This window comes from Dama dama, chromosome 6 (assembly GCF_033118175.1).
Source record: "Dama dama isolate Ldn47 chromosome 6, ASM3311817v1, whole genome shotgun sequence".
In the NCBI taxonomy this organism is placed as follows: Eukaryota; Metazoa; Chordata; class Mammalia; order Artiodactyla; family Cervidae; genus Dama; species Dama dama.
This window is the reverse complement of record NC_083686.1, coordinates 46,396,032-46,417,368: the sequence shown is the minus strand read 5'-3', so window position 1 is coordinate 46,417,368 and position 21,337 is coordinate 46,396,032. Positions and strand designations below refer to the sequence as shown.

At 40.0% G+C, this 21,337-nt stretch overlaps 1 protein-coding gene across 2 annotated transcripts in view; it reads right to left on the bottom strand.

Moving 5' to 3' along the window:
* The window catches only part of SCFD2 (sec1 family domain containing 2), a 392,631-nt gene that overhangs the window by 217,298 nt on the left and 153,996 nt on the right, over positions 1–21,337 (bottom strand). For both annotated transcript variants that reach the window (XM_061145974.1, XM_061145975.1), the window contains exon 5: positions 14,733–14,982. In XM_061145974.1, the coding sequence (XP_061001957.1) occupies positions 14,733–14,982 (250 nt within the window). The remainder of the gene's footprint in view (positions 1–14,732; positions 14,983–21,337) is intronic.

Here is a 21,337-nt window from a genome sequence, read left to right as displayed (position 1 = left end):
CATGTAACATCTCAGAACCAGTTCTAGACCCCAAAGGCTGAGCTGTCAGTCTAGCTTCCATTCCATCTGAACCAAGTCTAAGAATCGAGAAAAGTGAAGAGCGGCATGAAAATACACAACCCAGTCTTTACCTCTTTCTTCACTCAGCACCACAATTTAAACATGGGGACTGAGAATACAGGGTGAATAATAAACGGCTGCTGCCCTCAAGGAACTTAAGGTAATAGAAACCAGACGACAATAGTAGCTGTATACTGTTAAGTGTATATGGTAGTCCGACAAGAGGTGTAATATTATTTGTTGTTCAGTCACTGAGTCATGTCCATCACGCCAGGCTTCCCTGTCCTTCACCATCTCTCGGAGTTTGCTCAAACTCATGTACATTCATTTTAAAGATAGGCTAGTGAAGGTAACGAGAGAATAACTTGTCCAAGATCACCAGGTAGGAAGCACACACATGTACAAGTATCAACCACGTGAGGTGACACAAATACAAATGCTCTAGAGATGTCACAAATCAATACTGAGGCGCAGGGTCACTTTGGGCTGGAATGATTAGAGAAGGAATAAGAAAGGCAATGCTACTGCCGTTGCATTTTGAATAAGTAGGAGTTTTACAGGTAATAATGGAGAGACAGGGGATGTATTTTAGGCATAAGAAATGGTATTTAAATATAGCACAACTGGAAAATACTTTATTGTAGAGTTGAAAATAACACTGTTTAAATCCAAAGGCGAGAACACGTGAGGTTCTCAAACACACGATTACATGTATCTGGACCTAAAGCTTTTCTCATACTCATTCCCCTTCACTAGCATTTTGCAACTTTCCTATTTACCACAGCAGTAAGAAATGATCACAGATCCTTCTATATGTATGGAAAGCAACAGGTGCTCCGGCTAGTCAGCTCCTGCCTTGAGAAGCAAAACTTCACAGCCAGGACGCATGCTCGTGTTCCTATCAGTGGGCACACATGCTTGATGATGGGGCCTCAGGTTACATATGAGTGGACAAGAGGTAACCTGGGGCTGGGGGCAGACACCCCCCTCCACTTTGTATGATACATTACGTATGCCAAGTCATTTCCTTATCAATGAGTACCTAATAGAATACTATATCTTAGGAATGCTAGTTTCATGACCAAACTCCCATGGTTTAGGTCTGATAATTAGGTGTGGAGGTGTCGGGTGAAGGGGGTGGGAGCAGCAGATGTGGTGCAAAAAAAAAAGAGTTATTTTAGAAAACATTTCTGGAGAAATGGTTCTGTTCAGGGTGGGAGGGGGAGAGTTTGGGAGAGCAGCCAGAAAGGGCTACAGAAGCTGGCTGAGGAGAGATTTACTCAGAGACGTTAGTCAGGAGGCTATAGCTGGATACTGCTGACAGGCATTCAGGAGGAAAGCTCTCCTGCCCTGGTGATTCTGTCCACAGGCCACTGAACTACCACAGATGTTCTGTGGCTGGTTTCACCCTTGATATATTCAGGTGGGAGAAGGTTTAAAAGTTAAGTTAAAACATGTTTTGCCTTCCAGATGCGGCTGAATAGCAGCCTCACTACCTGGCCAGGAAACAAGATGAGGGGACAAGAGAGAAGACAGACAAAGAAATAAAGATGGGGGGGGAAAAAAAGGTGTAATGGAAAAACAGTGAATTTAACCAAAAACCTTCAGAATTCAAAATCTGGGAGCACAAAAAGACTGCCAGATTTAGTATTTAGCACAAAATAACAGTTCCATCACTGGCTGATAGTCTTTGTTTTCACTGCATGAAACATTTTCTTCACTAATATTGCAAACAATGGGATTTCAAATTCTCACTGGTGGGGCATGGCTTCCTTTAATGTTCTATTCTCTTCTCTCCTCTGGTAAAGCTGCAACCTATTTGCAGTGCTGCAGTGTCAGATGAAACACTGGAGCTGAGCCAGGCCTGCTTTCTCATTCCCTCCTTCATTCAATAAATACTGTACTTATGAAAAGCCTTCCATGTTGCTCCAGAGCGTAGCTGGTGTCTGAGATATAATGGTGAGCCAAACTGATGGAGTTTATGGTCTGGGGCAGAGGGAAGGCAGACACTAATCAATGTATCACAGAGATATATAATGAACTGCTCACTAGATACACGGTGAAGGAGGAGGGCTCTGAGCTAGCACGCAGGGGCACAAGGCTGAGCCCAGGACACGTGGTCTGTCTGAGCCGTGCCCGGAAGAGGTTAACTGGGTTGGGGTGGGGTAGTTGGAGGGAGTGCAATGGATTTAAGGAACTGAAAAGGCCTGTGGCTAGAGCAAAGGGTATGAAAGAATACAAAACCTCCAGAGTGAGAAGGTGATTGTGGAAAAATGTCATTCTACAGCTCTTTAGACTCCAGGGCAGAGGGTGTGTGCCTTTGGTCCAGACACGGAGGACATCGTGGGTGGAGCACACTATTTAGTAACCGTTTCTAGCTCCTCCCTACCCTGGAGAGTAATGACCCAGATTTTTTTTGAGCCTGATCATGTTCATGTTTGCTCTTCTATTATTTTAAGCAAAATACTGATATTCTTTTCACTGCCAAACTGCAAAACAAGAGCCATGTCCTTAAAAGGGCCAATCAAAAAGCCAACATATCTATGTTCCCAGAGCTTTTTCCTGGATTTTTCACATGTTGAATCTGCATTTTAAATAAATGATAAGGCATAACTTGGCTCAAGAGAGAACTACAAAGATAAAAACAATAAGGAAATAATTAGAGATCTGATATTTTGATTGTTATTTGCACATACCCTACCAAAAAGTTCCAACAAATACACCCTGGTGGTTTCGCTCTATTTTAAACTCTGTGCATAGTGGCACTGACACAGAATGGTGTCAGCACTTCCAGTCCAATGTCTGGAAGGGCTATTGCTCTGAAATGCTACAATCGCTCTATTCAAAATCCATTAAATACCGATTTCTATAATGAAAGGCTGTACTCATCTCAGATGATGTCATGTGGTCTGGGCTTCTGCATTCTCCAGGAGAACAACTTGAAATAATCAAGAGTACAGTGTGCAAACTCCCCAGGTGACCCGTTTTCCGATTTCTCTCGTAGAAGTGTGAGATCAGGTGAGATGTGGAGGGAGAAAGCGAGAAGAGGGATGGTAAGCAAGAGGTTCAAGTTTAAAAAAAATAACAAAGGAAAAATCACAGAAAAATCTGGGAACAAAATTTAAAGCATTCTGCATTTTTAACAGATGAAAACATGTGCTTCACTTCTTGTACATCAAAGAGATGCTATGAGTATTGTAAACTGTAACTAAAAGTGTTCTTGTTTACATAGTGCATTGTTTCTACACTTTGACAGAAAGGGTGTGCATTTCCAGTGAGGAAGTATCCAACCACATTTTAACTATGAAGAAAACTTTTTTGGGCAAGGATTGAATTCTTTGCAAGGTGGTGATTTGTACACAAAAGAAACTCAATTCTACATCACTGTACGCAAAAAAAAAAAAAAAAAAAAAATCAGATTTAACTGTGTTTCTTAACCACCACAACAAAAATAAGGAAACAAAGAATCCAATTATTTCAGAGTACAGTTTGGACAAAACCACAGCATTTAAAATTAAAACCCTAATGCATTTTACACGTTGGAAAATGTTAATTGTTAATGAACACTGCACCCTATCAGTTTCCTGTTCCAGATGGCTCTCTGTCAGGCTGGCAACAACTCAAGAGCCTGAAGAAGAGGTGCAGGCATATGTCTTGTGTTTAAAATGAAAGGAAAAAAAGCAGAAGGGGGCTTCATTTTATAAACACTTCAGTGAAAATTACCATTCCATTTGGGACCAATTCACTCCAGGTGCTAAGAACAGAATAAACAGGCAACATATGAAGGCAGAAAAAGTCAGGTTTCCATGGGAATTACATTCTTGGTTGCGATTACAACTGAATTTCAAAATACAAATGAATATCACCATGGTTGTACACATATGTTCTCCTTCTGGTTTTTAAAATATTAATCTTCTCTCCTCACATAATAAAATAATATCAGTGTCTAGAGCCTGTTGTGTCTCTTTTTAATTTTCTTTTGCTGAAATTCTAGGCTGAACTACTTGTACCTAAGTGTTTTCCCTCCTACCCAAGGAGCTAATGGTTCTCCTTTTTGGCTTAGAGAATTCTCCTTTGTGTGCATTTCCTGGTGGCTCAGATGGTAAAGAATCCACCTATAATGCAGGAGACCTGGGTTCAATCCCTGAGTTGGGAAGATCCCTTGGAGAAGGAAATGGCAACCCACAGCAGTTTGTTTGCCTGGGAAATCCCATGGACAGAGAAGCCCCTACTCTCTTTTATGTTTTGGTTAAGGGTAATTTGACTTTTGAGGGATAATGTCTGCTACAACTTGGGACATTAATTCAGTACCAACATTCTCAACAATTACCTTTCCAGTGTCAGTTTCAAAAGCCATATATGACGTTATTCCTGGATCCCCTTTTATTTTAGGCACTCTGACCTTGACAGATAAACTACAAAACAAATTTAAAACAAAAATCTCACCTGCCACTTTCACTTGGGAAGCTTATATGAGACCTGAATTTCTACTTACCAATAGGTCACCAAGTACACATCAAAATCCTAAGAGTAATTTTCTCTTGGTAGTGAGTTCATAGGTAACTTTAAATTTTACTCTGTGTTTACTAAAGAATAAAAGATATTCCAAGTATTCTACAATGAACAAGTATATTTCTGTAATCAGGGAAAAAATCCAATTATAAATATTTTAAGAAATGTATAAACATGAAAGGCGTTTTACAATTCATCCAAATGATAATCAGTGCCCTGCTAATACTCATATTCAAGGAATCACATACACTTACACAGCCACATGTGACAGGCACAATTACGGCTACTCGAGTGTTGAGAGCAATTATATGGTGAAAACAGTGTGAGGTCTAAGAATTTCCCCACTTGCTGTTTTCTAAAACATTAGTGAAAATTCCAGACAATGATTTTTAGGCATAAAAACATCTACTCCTGAAGCAATTATTCTAGTGCCAGCTGATATCTTCATCCATTTACAGGCAAAGTACCAAACTCAAGAGGGAGAAGATAAGATATGTGTTTTAGATATAAAGAAAGAAAACTGGTTTATCTGTGAATGTTTTCACAATGGCCATACTGAGCATTTGTACACCAGTGTCTCTTCCTTTGTGGAACCACTCCAGTCCCTATTCTATTAGTAAATGGTAATGCTGGACTGTCGATCACAGCCCACTGCCAGTTCTCCAAATGCTGCCCCCGTCTCTCTCCTGCCCACTCCCCCACGCAGCCATGAACTCAGGACTCAGCCTGGCCACAGACAACCCAAAAGCCCGGCAATGGAGACTGGAAGTCAGTCAGTTTCATGTCCTAGGATTGAAAAAAAAACCACTCTCCTTTTTCCTGAGTTGCTGTTCTGAAATGACAGAAGCCAGGAATGCCTTAGAGGGACGAGAGGGTCACATGGAGGCAGTTGTGGCAGGAAAGAATGAGGCCAATACTCAGCAGGAAGAAACGTCTGGAAGATGCAGCGTCCTGATCATACCGCTAGAGTCCCTGCACCCTCATTCCTAAATACAGCTGCATCTCCGGACATGCCGTTTGAGCAAACATGAAAGGCAAATACCAACCAGGAAGACATGCTAACAAAACATATGACTGGGCACTAATAGCTTTAATAATACAGGTGCTCTGATTTAAAATCATCAAGAATAGAACTAATAACTCAGTCTGAAAAAAGGAGAAGACCATGAGCAGGCAATTCACAGAAGATGAAATACAAATGGCAAATACCTATTTTTCATCAATATTCAATGAAATGAAATTTATATGTGCCTTCTACATTTCCAAATTTTCTACAAAGATAAAGCATGACTACAATAGTGGAGGGAAAACCTTAAAGATATTAAAATATAAAATTGATTTTGAGAATGTTAACCTGGTATCAGCAAGCTGAATGAATGGGTGGGCAGGGCCACTGTGCCCGGAGAACAGTGAGCATTTCTGGAGAACCGTGGACAGAGAAGGCCATCTCAAAGGAGACAGATGGCGGCAGGGAGGGGCCACAGCTTCAGGAGCTGAGGTTGATCAGTGACGCCACTGCTTCCCTCCTGAGACCACAGTGATCGCCTGACAGAGACACGGTACTGAGGAGGAGCAGGTCTAGAGGTAGGGATGGGAGTACACTGAATCTGATAAAAATAAAAAACAAATGAAAGAACCACAGAGTGGTAGCGAAAGAAGAGACCTAAGATTCACCTAATAAGACTCACTTTACAACGAGGAAGCTAAGTGACTTATTTTCAGGCTACACACCTAAGAGGATCTTCGGGAATAAACTTAATCCCCTTCTCCTCTGTGCTCTTTTCGACCACAACACTCAATCACTTCTATCTGATCCACAGCTATATGTTTAAGAAAACTACGCTGTATTCCATGCATTCCATTTGTTCTCTTTCATGACTGAGAAATTTATAATCTAATGTGCAGTTAATAAGAATCAGCAATTATTAATCTCTCTGTCACACACACAATTATTACTATTGGCATCATGAGCAGACATAAAAATGAATCATTTAGACAGTCTGTATCATGCATTTGTGCATATATAAATACCACTGCAAGAAGATCTGTTCCATTGTCTTAATTAAGAATGATCATTTTTATGATCTGGCATGAAAAAATTGAGTACTTGAGAAAGTAATTTGTAGTGATCCCTTAATATCTTTGCAAAATTACTTAACTAGTTAGCTACCTTAATAGGCAGCTCTAAATATTTTTCTACACAGCTTGTGATGTATTTTAAATATGAACTAAACATTGTAAACTTCACTTGATATAGCCATTTTGTAATATGTGCTGCAGTTAACTATTTTAATATGTTGGACAGTAAAACTAAATGTAACAGTTCCAACATTTCTCATGGGAGCGATTCAGGGCAGACATATGTTCTTCATCAGAGTTTCCAGCAGAAATCTTAGAAATCAAGAGGAAAAATAGACCCTATTATACCAAACAGTGTTACAAATCATAATGGAAAACAACAGTCTTAAAAGCTGTTTTGTTTTGTTTTAGTGCCCTGAAACAAGAAATATGAAACACTAGAAATGAAGGTACATGCCTTGATGAAAAGTCTAATGCTGGAAGACCACAATAACTGAGAATCCATAAATTAGAAGCAAAAGATGAAGCAGAATCCTTTCTGAAATGAATTTTCCCCTGTTGTTCCCCTGTTGTCCCCCTGTTTCCCCTGATGTTCCCCTGAAGCCTTTCAGCTGAGTGAGTCATGGACTCTGCAGTCCTGGTTTTGTAAACTGTCACCTACTGTAATGAGCTCAAGTTTTCATTCAGCTGTGGGTAATATTTAAGCTGGCAATGAACTTTCAGGATCACTCTAGTGATAGTGGGTTAGTTACCACAGCTCAAGGCCCAAGGAACAACTTTTCAAGGGAAAGATATTTGAAATCTTGAAAACTGTTTTTCAGTTGAAATAATGCCTTTAAGAGTAGAAACCTGCAGAAATGTGTATTTTGAAATTTGATGAATTACGGAGGGGAAGCTGTGAAAGGAGGGAAGAATGCAGAGGTGATAGAGGAAAGGAAGCACAAAAGAGGAGAAGTTCTCATTAGCTCCTCATCTTTTACATCCTCTGTTGGGAAGTACTTCGTATTTTACAAAGAAGACTGACTTTCTACAAGGCTGGGAAAAGTACTTGACCAATGATGAAAAATGCTTTGGTTGAAAGATATACCTCTACTAACATAATAAACAAAATGTCTATGCCTTATGCTGATGGAGATGAAAGTTTTCATAATAAAGTATCAGCCATGAATGGCAATAATAATTTTATATAGTCTATGTCTGTCTAGACAAGGCTATGGTTTTTCCAGTGGTCATGTATGGATGTGAGAGTTGGACTGTGAAGAAAGCTGAGCACTGAAGAATTGATGCTTTTGAACTGTGGTGTTGGAGAAGACTCTTGAGAGTCCCTTGGACTGCAAGGAGATCCAACCGGTCCATCCTAAAGGAGATCAGTCCTGGGTGTTCACTGGAAGGACTGATGCTGAAGCTCCAGTACTTTGGCCACCTCATGCGAAGATTTGACTCATTGGAAAAGACCCTGATGCTGGGAGGGATTGGGGGCAGGAGGAGAAGGGGACGACAGAGGATGAGATGGCTGGATGGCATCACCGACTCGATGGACATGAGTTTGAGTAAACTCCAGGAGTTGGTGATGGACAGGGAGGCCTGGCATGCTGCGATTCATGGGGTCGCAAAGAGTTGGATACGACTGAGCAACCAAACTGAACTGACTGATGTTTACCTGAACGTTTTCAAAAAGAGAAAAGCTGTCATATACAAATCATTGCAAATAGATTTTTACTCTTGGTTGTAGAATGTGGCTTTGTTTTGCTAAGGACAGGGGCATATATATGCTTTCCACTGGCAAGTAGACCTGAAAGTATCATAAGCTGTCTTCTACAACCCACTGAAGACAAATTCTCAGCTCCCTCCTCAGGCGAAGTCCTCTCTTAGACGTCCATTAGAGAATACAAGTGGATGCCAGATGAGAGCTCTCGAGACTGTTCTTACCTTCAGCCTTTGCTCATTCGTCATCCATGGTTAATCTTAAACGGGGCAATAGCCACGTCAGGAGGAACAGAGAAGAAAAAAACTCAGGAAACGAGATCCCTTAAAAAAGTTGAAGATGATTTAAAAAATCATGGTCCATCATGAAGGTAATTTATACATTTTATTCCAATCAGTGTGAAGTTCTGATTATTCCAGTGAGAGTAACAGGAATTTTGCCATTATTTTATATTGAAGTTTGAGGAATTACATAGGAAAGGGCGGATGACTAAAAATCTTGCTAGGGAAAATACCATCTTCCCAGAAATTGAGGACAACTTAGGCACCATCCCTTCCACAAAACTGACTTTTCGTAACATTTTCAAGTCCTAAAATGTCTTAGTAAAATTCCTACTGATGCTCAAGTCCTGGTGTAGGCCCTCTGTGCTGGGAAGCTCTTCTCGGGGGAGTGAGTCAGACTTTCTGGCTGGCTTTATTTTCTTGATATGTCTTCCTAATATTAAGCCCCAAATTGCTTCCTAGCATTTTCCATCCAATAGACAGAGTTCTGTGGGAGGTCGACTTCCACTTAGATGGTGTCTTTAACAGTATCAACTTGGAAGGAAAACCTATGCTGCTTCACTGGTGAACTCACGGCAGATTAAAATGTAAATGAATGTGATTTTTCTTTTAGTTAAAAAAAAGTCAAAAAAGGAGTTCATGAGATCTGTAGTGCATAATTTCATCTGCCTAGAGATCTTTCAGATTTCTGGTATTAGAGATTCAAAAACTTTTCTCTGTAATAGTCAATACCTAAAGCAGTACTTAGTCTAAAGATCACAATCCGCACACTGGCTTGTATACTGGCTTGTAATATAAAGACCGCAACCTGTAAGCCTACAGGCTGAATCCTGCCTTTCAGTAAGATCCCTTTGACTCATGCAGCATTTTAGAAAATGAGCCAACTTCATAGGCAAATGATTACAAGTCTTCTGGTAGGACTTCCAGAAAGTTGTGGTTTTCCTATATGAACAAAAAAAGGGCAGATTTCACTAGCATGGATGTAACACATGGAAGAGGCGTATCCACCTCATGACCATGATGACAGAAAAATAGGAGGAGGAAGCCAAAGAGTGTGAGTTCTGCTGCCTGTTTCTGAACTTCCTGCTGTGAAAAAAAAAAGAAATCCCTGTTTATTTTTATTTATTATTTAAGGTAATCTGGTAAATTTTCCATCACATATAACCAGGTATAATCCTAATACAAGAATATAGAAATTGATAATCCCAAATTATCAACAGGAAGTAAAATAAGAATCTAAGAAACGTAAATCACAGTTTCCATGGTATTATCACGCTTCTCTCTTGAAGCACAGTTTTTAGATATTTTGAATCTTTCATTCTGTAGCATTACACTGAACCTAAATAAATAGATCTAGCCTCCTTTAAAGCCATGGAAAAATTAAAGATAGGAAATATAAAAATTCAGGAAAATAAATTGATCAATATAAAAGTTGCTGACCAAAAAAATTTTTTTCCAAGAGTTCTGGTGTCAAAAACTATATATGCAAGTTTTGTTTTTGTTTCCTGATTCCAGAGCCTTATGATCAACACACCTTAGTGCACTGATTTGCCCTGAATAGTTCACAGGTGTGCCAAGCTGCTCCCTCACTTCAGGTCACAGGTCAGTAGGGCAGGGCCGGAAGTGATCAGAGGCCCTGCCACTGGTCTCCTCCCACACTGTCCACCGTCTACTCACCGTGGTAGGCTCTGCAAGCATGCTCGTTGTTGGAATGCATCGAATGTGAAAAGGGGGGGAAGCACTGTCCTATATGATAGCTGCTGCTGCTGCTAAGTCGCTTCAGTTGTGTCTGACTCTGTGCGACCCCATAGACGGCAGCCCACCAGGCTCCCCCGTCCCTGGGATTCTCCAGGCAACAACACCGGAGTGGGTTGCCATTTCCTTCTCCAATGCATCTTCCCTGGTGGCTCAGATGGTAAAGTGTCTGCCTACAATGCAGGAGATCCGGGTTCAATTCCTGGATTAGGAAGATCTCCTGGAGAAGGAAATGGCAACCCACTCCAGTATTCTTGCCTGGAAAATCCCATGGATGGAGGAGCCCGGTAGGCTACAGTCCATGGACTCGCAAAGAGTCGGACATGACTGAGCTACTTCACTTTTCTCCAATGCATGAAAGTGAAAAGTGAAAGTGAAGTTGCTCAGTCGTATCTGACTCTTATCGACCCCAGGGACTGCAGTCTACCAGGCTCCTCCGTCCATGGGATTTTCCAGGCAAGAGTACTGGAGTGGGGTGCCATTGCCTTCTCTGATATGATAGCTAGATACTTTTGAAATAATAACAGCAATGGGAAAAAATTACCTATTACAATAGTAAATGGATTAAAAAATTAGCTCATACACATAACATTGTTTCATTCTCAGCAAAACCAAGAGTGGTCAATAGGTTGCTTGTATTTATTATCAAAGTTCAGAGACACTGATTTGCCCACTAACACACACTGAGAGGAAGTGACAGAGCCAGGACTTCTGAGTCAAGGGTTTCTGCTCTGAGTCTATACTTTTCTGTACACCTCCCTGGATGAAGACAGTCCAAGTTTGCACGGACCTTTAAAATCAGTGTTTTGATTTCATACTCTGAAGAAAGTTCAAATGGTTTTCCTTTGTTTTCTCTTGTGACTGCCATGCAAACACTAACATATATAGAAACCGATATTCTCTTTGAACTTAGTGAGACTGAGGAAGCACAACACTAAATGACACATTTAGGCCATATCAATTTTCTTTTTACAGCTCCCATCCCTGACACCCGAGAGTCAACCCTTGTTATTTTGTGTGAGTAGAAAAGAGGGTTTTTGCCCACCATTTTCCCCAAGAGTACCTATTAAAAAGAAAATAATAGCTGCCGTTGACCATCTTAAATTTTGTTTTGTTTTTCCAATCACAATTTCTCATTGCCCTTTCCATAAAAGGGAAGAATAGAGATGAAAGAAACTGTCAAAAGTAAATTACATTTTTAACATGTAAAAGGAAATAAAAATTTTAAACACAGCACAATGATTGTCAAGAGATACTACTGAAACAAAAAGAATTTAAGTTTGCTACTCCTGTTTTAGAAAGCTAGACAACCAACAGATTTCAATGACAAGATATTTTAATTTCTTTATAGCAATGCAGAAACAAAGAGGATACGTGCACCAAAACAGGACAGAACAACGGAACATCTGTAAGTAGATACGGGGCTGCCCCGGTGGCTCGGTTGGTAAAGAATCCGCCTGCAGTGCAGGAGACCCTAGTTCGATTCCTGGGTCGGGAAGATCTGCTGAAGAAGGCATAGGCTGCCCACTCCAGTATTCCTTGGCTTCCCTTGTGGCTCAGCTGGTAAGGAATCCACCTACAATGCGGGAGACCTGGGATTGAACCCTGGGTTGGGAAGATCCCCCAGAGGAAGGATCTTTACAGACAGATTCAAAAGCACAAATAATATCTACAATATCAACCAAATATTAATTCACTGTTCAGAAAATGAGCATGCATGGCATAAACCAATAAATGTAAGCAAGTATAAGTTATAGAATATGATATTCGATGGTTATGGAAATGAACTTGTGTCAGGTTTAGGTCTCATGTTTGAGGACATGGGCTCCAGACTCAGAACACCTGGGTTCAAGTCCTGGTTCTATCACTTAGCAGTTGGGTGATGATAACATGCTTCATCTCTAGTCCAGTATTGAACTTTACTTTAGAAAGTATTGCTTACAGTCAAGATTAGCAAAATTACAACCTTATATGAAAAGAATAATTCTTATATTGATTAAATGCTTATTTTCAATAATACTTTTAAATCTCATCAACCACAAAATGTGCAGAAGACATAAAATAATTTCTGCCACCCAGTAACAAGTAAGTCAAGACTAAGACTTGGAATAATGTTAAGTGCAACACTGTGGGCCAAACTAACCTAGTTCCATGATAGGCTAAGCACATCTGGAAGACAATTCAATTCTTCCACTACATACTGGGCATGCCTTGTACCGATACAAGACTGAGTCACCACTGCCTCAACACCATCCTATTACTCCTTATCTTGAGATGTAGGTTAAACATTCTCTTCAGCAGCTAAGTGTAAACATAAACCCTACTCCTCAGGACACGTGACATTTCAACATACTTAATAAGAGGCATATCTATACTGGCCAAGTAAAAGTCTGTCTTCAGAAAGCAAGTCCTTTTTGTGTCCACAGAAGTTGGCCAATGCATCCATGTTCCACTGGCAAGTTAACTTACATCAGGTTTAAATAGCACATCTTATCCATTCTATTTAAATTGCACATCCAAAGTTAATCTAGGTAGGAATGTATACTTTGTATTATAAAACAAGATGTCACACGTACACCCATGGCTGATTCATGTCAATGTATGGCAAGAACCACCACAATATTGTAAAGCAATTAGTCTCCAATTAAAATAAATTAATTAATTAAAAAAGATGTCTCAAAAGTTTAAAAATACACTAAAACTTTCATAGATTCTTTTTTTCACCTTCAACTGCTAAGCTTACAAATTTTCCTGATATATAAATACAAATGTACAGAAGTGTTTTTAATCGTGAAATCACATTTATAAGTAAGAAAATGCAATATCCTGAGCAATCAAAAACAGAGAAACTAATAAAGAATGAAATTCTGGGTCAATAAACACCTTGAGAAAAAATCAAATGAACACTCTGACTGCTCGACCTTAATTCCCAAAATAATACAGTAACTCACCAGTGCTGCAGAAAAGCTAGCCAAACACCCTCACTAAAACATACCAAGCTTGTTGTCTGTTTCTGGAATTATGTGTGTTAAGAATAACGTCCAATTACACTCTCCTAGAGTTCAAATCAACTTTGAATCAAACCACTGTTCTAAGCCTTATATAAACCGTATGAAGCCTTTCTAAGTCAATATTCATTTATAACCAAACACACACATGGAATCACATACAGCGCTGTACCTTAATGAAATGGGAACAACTCCCACACATTTTGCTTATGAGATTTTACGTTGGCAAGCAGGTTCTATACTGAGCAAGGAAATGTTTCACTTCTATGGGAACTTCATTCAGTTTCCATCTCATCGGGGTTTCATTTTCCAGGACCAGACACAGGAAAGGCCAGCAGCGGGGCAGAAGGGAAAGCACATGTGCCAGGACACTCAGGTGGAGAGCGGCCCAGCTCACTTCTGAGCAAGCTCCCCACCCAGGGAGGGGACAGGGGACAGGAGGGAAGGGCAGAAGATACACTAGTAGCCTACCTAGCTGAGCCTTCCCCAATGGAGAGGTCTAAACACACCCCCACACACACACACTCAAGAATGAATGGCAACTTGGTCTGTTTGTATAAAGTACTTAAGTTTCACATGTAAGTTTTAATAACTTCTCACACTCAAACAGACTCAAGCTCAATCCATACTACTGGCATTAAGTTTTACACAAAATATAAATAACATTGAATTTGATATGAAACAATACAACTGATTATCTCCTTAAGTTGGGCTTCCATAAGTTATATCACAGTTCTTATTAGAAGTGAAAATGGTTAGATTTTATGACTTTTAATTACATATTTTCCCCAAATCAGCACAGCCTACTTCACTGGGATATTTGGGTATTATTTTGGATACTATCAATTAACTCAGATTTAAAATGAAAAATGGAAGTCAAAATATAAAACTATTCTTGAAAAATGTCAATTTTAATCCTATAACATTGTATAATATCTTAGGGAAACAGGTTTGCTTTTTCTAAAGTTTAAAAAGGCAATCTCAAAGAGAATACATCATCAGAGACCCTTTGAATAGGATGCACTGTATTTTATTTTTTCTTAAAGATATTACATCTTGTGAGCATTTTGCTGTTTTAACAAGATTTAGGTTCTAAGACTATGAATTCTAAAAAAGCAACTAGAGGCCATTTTACTATCACAATTGGAAAAAAAAATTACTGCACTAAAAACTTTGAATCTTAGGATTAGCTGACTAGCATTCATCAGGCCTCATGAAATTCTAAACAACTCCAATGAAGATAGTTACATCCTCTTCCTAAAATGCCTTTATTTTAAAACTTGTTTTCTTTATCAGTGATGTATATGTCCTCTATTTTTGTTAAACACTTACCTGTGATTTTCTGCAGCAAAGGTGACAATTCAGACTCCTCACAAAAGACCTGAGCCAACGCTTTCTTCACTTTTTCTTCACTTTCACCCAGGTCTTTGTCCATTGAGAACTCTCCACTGACAGAATAAATATACAGCAGAAGGACCAGCAGCTCTTCGGGGCTGTAGTCATCATTGGTCCTCTGGTTCAAAGGCTTAATCATGGGCAGCAGCTGATGTAACACAACAGACATTGTCGATTCCCCAATGCTCTGAAATAAACGGGGGGAACAGGACATACGTCAGTCTGTACAAAGGTGTAGTTTATCCACTACATCAGTCCAAGGATCGCGTGCAAACAAGTCTGTGATGTTCACTGACTAGACGGGTTTTTATTTGTTTCTTGTCCTGGAGAGAATACTGCAGGAAATTTGGCATTAGAGCTATTGTTTTTGAAAGATTCTAGTTCATCAAAAGGCTGGTCAAGTTGCATACCCTTTTGTATTATCTTACATATTGCTTAAACAAATAAGAGCCCATGTATTCTAAAAATAAAAGTGTAAGTACTTCAGACACTAGAAAATGTAAATATCTGTAAAGTAATATGATTAAAAATAAAAACATGGCAGCACCTATGTATACAAATGAATGCTGACACTCCTCAGAGGAATTACTTTGGATTTTATAGCATATTCTTTTAATATTCTTTAAGTTGGCAAATATGAGTCAGAATTGATTTTTTTTTAATAACAATGAAAGTCATTTTCTGCTAAATCTGGTCAAAGTGGGTAATGACACTTCAAGATATCTTGGGTTAGTCTGAAGGTATGGTGATGGACAGGCAGGCCTGGCGTGCTGCTGTCTATGGGGTCACAAAGAATTGGACAGGACTGAACGGATTCACCTTTAAACTTAAAAAAAAAAAAATGTGCTTTTATATATTTCAATTTCCCGAGTGACATTTAGCAGAGAATTTCAAATTCCTTCCAAGTGATAATAGCATTGTGGCACTGAGTGAGTTGCATAATTTCCAGGGCACTGTGCACATTGTTTGTACCAATTCTGAGGTTTTTGGTGAATAGATAAATCCCAACTCACAAGGTGATTTAATTTTACTTATAATCTAAAATAACCCTGTAAAATAAAGTTCAACTATTTGCATTTATATTAAAATCAGGAGCTAAATAATCAGAACTTGCAACTTTCACATGATTCATTTTGAAGCAGTCCCTGAGCATCTATGTTCCAGGTACTACTCTGGGTCTGGGGAATATAGCAGCGAACAAAACAAATCCTCTGTTCTCATAGAGTTTACATTTTAGTGGGGGAAAACAGACAAAAAGCTAAAGAAGTAAAATATATAGCATATTAAATGTTGGTAAGAGCTATGGAGAAAAATAAAGCCGGAATGAAAGATGGGACTTTAGGGTGTGTTTGTTTATGTAGGTAAATATGCCCTATTTTAAAGAGGAAAAGCCATGTTAAGAAGGGAGTTTGAAGACCTATAGAAACTCTCTCTCTCTTAATGAAGTTGACAGTAAGCAGTTAAATTTGGTTCTTATTGGGATGACTACCCAAAACGAGCTTTTCTAGTCAAGTCATTCCTACACCTGGGAAAATTTGGACATATCATCTCAAGGTTAAAGTTCACAATTAAATTCTTTGGTATATGAGAAACAGCTGTTTTTATTTCCACTAAAAATCTTGGACGTTCACAATGTATCAAACAAAAACAAAATGCAATGGATAAAAGTATAACTGGAAAAGAACAGATTGGAGATTTTACTGTTACATGGTAACAAGACATGGTTTACCAAGTATAAACATACCCCTGTCTCAAAGGACATGGCTGAAAGGTTTGAAGGCATCCTAGGACTGTCCTATAGCCTTGGCAGTCTCTTAAGAAGAACTTTCAAGTGTTTGTTCTTTGCTTTACATGCTGTCAAAAGCAATTTAAAAGAAAGGAGCTGTGTGTTAAAAGAGGGGCTGTGGGGGCTACAGTTTTCGTTTTTTACTTTTTACCCTATCACCAACTCCTGATGTCATTAAGCAGATTGCTTTATCACTTTATGTCCCACTTCTAAAAAGCAGGTGTACACATCAAGTATCTGTCCGGTAGGAGCCCTGTGATTCTCTTCCCAGAGCAAAAAAGACTTTTTTGGAGATAGTTATAAAAAGTAAAATGGGGCAGGGTAATCATCATAATGATTTGAAGATTCAGTCACTAACATCCAGCCATCATAGCATCATTTTCGAGTTGTTGATCTAAGATATGCCCCTGTGGCTCAGTGGTAAAGAATCCACCTGCAATGCAGGAGACACAGAAGAGGTGGGTCTGATCCCTGGGTTGGGAAGATACCCTGCAGGAGGAAATGGCAACCCACTCCAGTATTCTTGCCTGGGAAATCCCATGGACAGAGGAGCCTGGTGGGCTACAGTCCAAGGAGTCACAAAGAGTTGGACATGACTGAGCAACTGAATACACACATACACACACACACACACACACACCTGTCACTGGAGAGCAAAATCCCTCCTCAGTGACCCGGTGGTGGACTTCGGATTGCCTTGGTCATACTTGTGCACACCAACTCTAAAGTGCTTATTAATGTATTCCAAGTAGTTAATAACTAAGTTGAAAACAAAGCCAAGAATACTAGTCAGTCTTATAGAGGCATTAGATACGGTGGAAATAAAGAGATTTCACTTCAAAAATCCAGAATCCACTTCTGACTATTCCACTAACTAGTTTCTTAACTTCTTTGGACCTCAGTAAACGTCTTAGGAAGTCTTTATCTCTAAAATGATATGATCTGTCTGGAGGATAACTGAGTTCTTAAGTCATAGTTATGCTAAGATTTCCATTTCTACTTTCTTCTCACTCCTTTAAAAAAATTACCAGTGATGGTAGAATAGAGTGAATCATATTCTCATTGTTTGCTACACAACAAAACATAAATACTCAAAATAGAAAAGCTTTACTATAGGAAGAAATGTAGATGCAGAAATATTGCACATACATGTGTAACATGGGCTGATATACACTCGTGTATTTAACTCTGTCTACTGAGAAGATCTGGAAGTAGTGACACCCCAGTAGCAATGGGTACCTCAGTGGTCAGATCTTAGTTTCTAATATCACTCTCCAATTATAGGAACCAGAGATCCTTGGAGAAATGGCTGATTCTAGGGCTGGGGCAGGAGAAACACAAGAAGAACCTGGAATATCTTATAGTGCCACAAAGTAAGGAAATCCTTAGAAAACACACAAATGGGGACACATGAAGAGGACACAAGAGACAACTGGAAGCCCGCCCAGTGGCCAAAGCCTGAACAAGTTGAGCAAGAGAACAGTTAAAGTAGTAATGGATTATAACCCAAAGTATAAAGTAAATATGCATCACTCCAAACTGATATGAATAAATGACTACATTAATAAATGCAGGAGAAGAAACAAACCTTCCTTAACAAAATAATTCCAGATTACTTATCTATATAGGATACTTCTCCAGGAGGTAGAATTTAATTGCCCTACCTCTTAAGTATGGACTGAACATAGTGACTTGCTTCTAAAAAACTATGTATGGAAAAGGGAGGGAGGAGTGACTTTATCCTAGAGGATCGAGGTTAATGTCACCAGTGATGTCACAGTGATATCATGTGTCCCTAACATTATGTGATAAGAACAGCACTTCATTTTTGCAGTATTCTTCTCCCAAACCCATAACAAAAACATCAGATAGATGCTGAGGGACATTCTACAAAATGTCTGACCAGTACTCCCCCAAAACTGTCAAGGTCATGAAAAATTAGAACAAAAAGAAAAACTATCACACACTACATGCAACAAGGGAAACATAATGACTAAATGTAACATGATGTCCTGGATGGGATCCTGGAACAGAAAAGGGACATTAGAGAAAAACCAGTGAAATCAAAGTCTGGAGTTGATAATTAAGAGTAATGTACCAATGTTGGTTTCTTAATTTTGATGAATGGTTGTGGATACACAATACTGTAAAGTGAGGGGTATACAGAAATTCTCTGTATTATCTTGGCAATTTTTCTATAAATCTAAAACCATTCTGAAAACATTTATTGGAAAGGGAAGAGGAAGGGGAGAGGGAGGAGAGGGGGGAAAGGAAGACAGTAAGAGACAAAGACAGGTACATTCTGATCTTCTATCAGATTGAAAATTCCAGGAAGACTGATTTCAGCGGAGTATAAGGAAGAGGGCTTCCCAGGTGGTGCTGGTGGAAAAGAACCTGCCTGCCAATGCAGGAGACATAAGAGACACGGGTGCAATCTCTGTGTGAGGAAGATCCCCTGGAGGAGAGCATGGCAACCCACTCCAGTATTCCTGCCTGGAGAATCCCCATGGACAGAGGAGCCTGGCGGGCCACGGTGTATAGTGTTGCAAAAAGTCAGACACAGCTGAAGTGACTGAGCCCGCCTACCAGACTACAGAGCTACCACCACTACTACCATTCCTGCTACCCCATGGACACCCTTTTTACCCAGCAGAAGTGATTAAGATGCTTGGTAAGGGAATGAAATACCTTCCAGGAATAAGAAGTCAGTAGTCTCAAAGGAAGGAGCAGCAGCCTACACACACTGGATGTGAAACCAGATTTTGGAACCTAACTGCAAAATTAGTCAAAGGTTAAAGGCAATATAAACATTATTAAACGCTGCCATTAAAAAAGCACATACAGAGTAAACCACAAAGAAAGGGGGGAAATGGATTATTTATAAAGTACCAGGGATTAAATTTCTCACTCATTTTGATATAAATGGGCTTACTAGTGGGAGGTGGAAGACTGGAGCTGTGTCTGGAATGACCGAAAAAAAAAAATTTCTTTTTTTAAAATTCTGCAGACTGGGACTTCTGTTATTCTTGAATGAGTCCCCAGTAACTCCATACAAAAGGCCCTCTGTAAAATGTATGTTGTCTTTAGAAAAGCCAAGTTTGGGGCTGAATTAAGATCCCTCTGCAAAGTCAGTCTCTGCTGGCTAGCTCTGCAGGCATGAGGTGCAAACGAGCCATGTGTGGTGTGGCTATAGGGCAGACCGCTGGTTCCACACCTGCCCCTCTGGGGTGTGAGCCTGAGGACACTCAGGGAAACTCTAAACCATCTAAACTGTGCTCTGCTGAGAACCCGTCTGCAATTCCTCCTACTTCCGCTCAGTTAGGGGGTGCAGGCTCAAGGGATGGTGCCAGTGTGGGGCCTGAGGGAGTACGTAAGGCCCTTCTGACCCCAAATATCATTTGTATTAATGGCCTTTGCCATTCTGGCATTAATACTGGCCACGAGGCCTTAAACTCCCATAACTAAAGCCACTCTGCTTCTTTGGGGAGGGGACAGGCTTTATATGCTCCAGGGAAAATGCAGAAGTGTGACTGGGTGTGTGCAAGGATAACTAATGGCTGTCCTCATGCATTCACCAACAGATACTTACTGTATACACACTATGTGCCCTGCACTGTGCTCCACTCTAGGCATGCAAGGGACAAAGCAAGACACAGGAGCTCACAGGAGAGTGAGGACAGCAGTAAACAGTCATGACGCTGCTGCTTAAACAGAGGAATTCATTCACTCCGGAAACAGAGCGCAGAGGAACACCGACCTCTTTGAAGAGGTGGTACCTCAACTGAGTCTTAAACAATCAACACCCAATATCATGGCAGAGCAAAGCTCTGAGAAATGAACGATGGGCTAGGAGCCTTTGTTCATCCCTTCAACAAATACTTAATACACACTAGTGCATGCCATCTATGGGGTCGCACAGAGTTGGACACAACTGAAGCGACTTAGCAGCAGCAGCAGTGCATGGTCGGCAAAATAATGCACCTCCCCCAAAGAGACCCACACTCTTGTCCCCAGAACCATATATGCTACATTATATGACAAAAGGGACTTTGCAGATGTGATAAAGGTGACAGACCTTGAGATTAGGAGATTAACCTGCCTTATCTAGTTGTTCAGTCGCTCAGTCCTGTCGGACTCTTTGCGACCCCAAGGACTACAGCATGCCAGGCTTTCCTGTCCTTCACTGTCTCTTGGAGTTTGTTCAAACCCATGTCCACTGAGTCGTTGATGCCATCCAACCATCATCAACCCCCTTCTTCTCCTGCCTTCAACCTCTCCCAACACCAGGGTCTTTTCCAATGAGTCAGCTCTTTGCATCAAGTGGCCAAAGTATTATTGGCACTTCACCTTTAGCATCACTCCTTCCAATGAGTATTCAGGGTTGATTTCCTTTAGGATAGACTGGTTTGATCTCCTGGCTGTCCAAGGGACTCTCAAGAGTCCTATTCAGCACCATAGTTCAAAAGCATCAACTCTTTGGCACTCAGCCTTCTTTATGGTCCAACTCTCACATCCATATATGACCACTGGAAAAACCATAGCTTTGACTATACGGGCCTTTGCTGGCAAAGAGATGTTTCTGCTTTTTAATACACTAAGTTTGTCATACCTTTTCTTCCAAGGAACATGCATCTTTTAATTTCATGGCTATTCTGAGGAAAAGCATTTGTGAAGTGTTTGAATCATAAGCCAAATTAACTATTTCTCTCATGAATACCATCATTACTTGAAAAAAATTTCAGACAGAGAAATTATA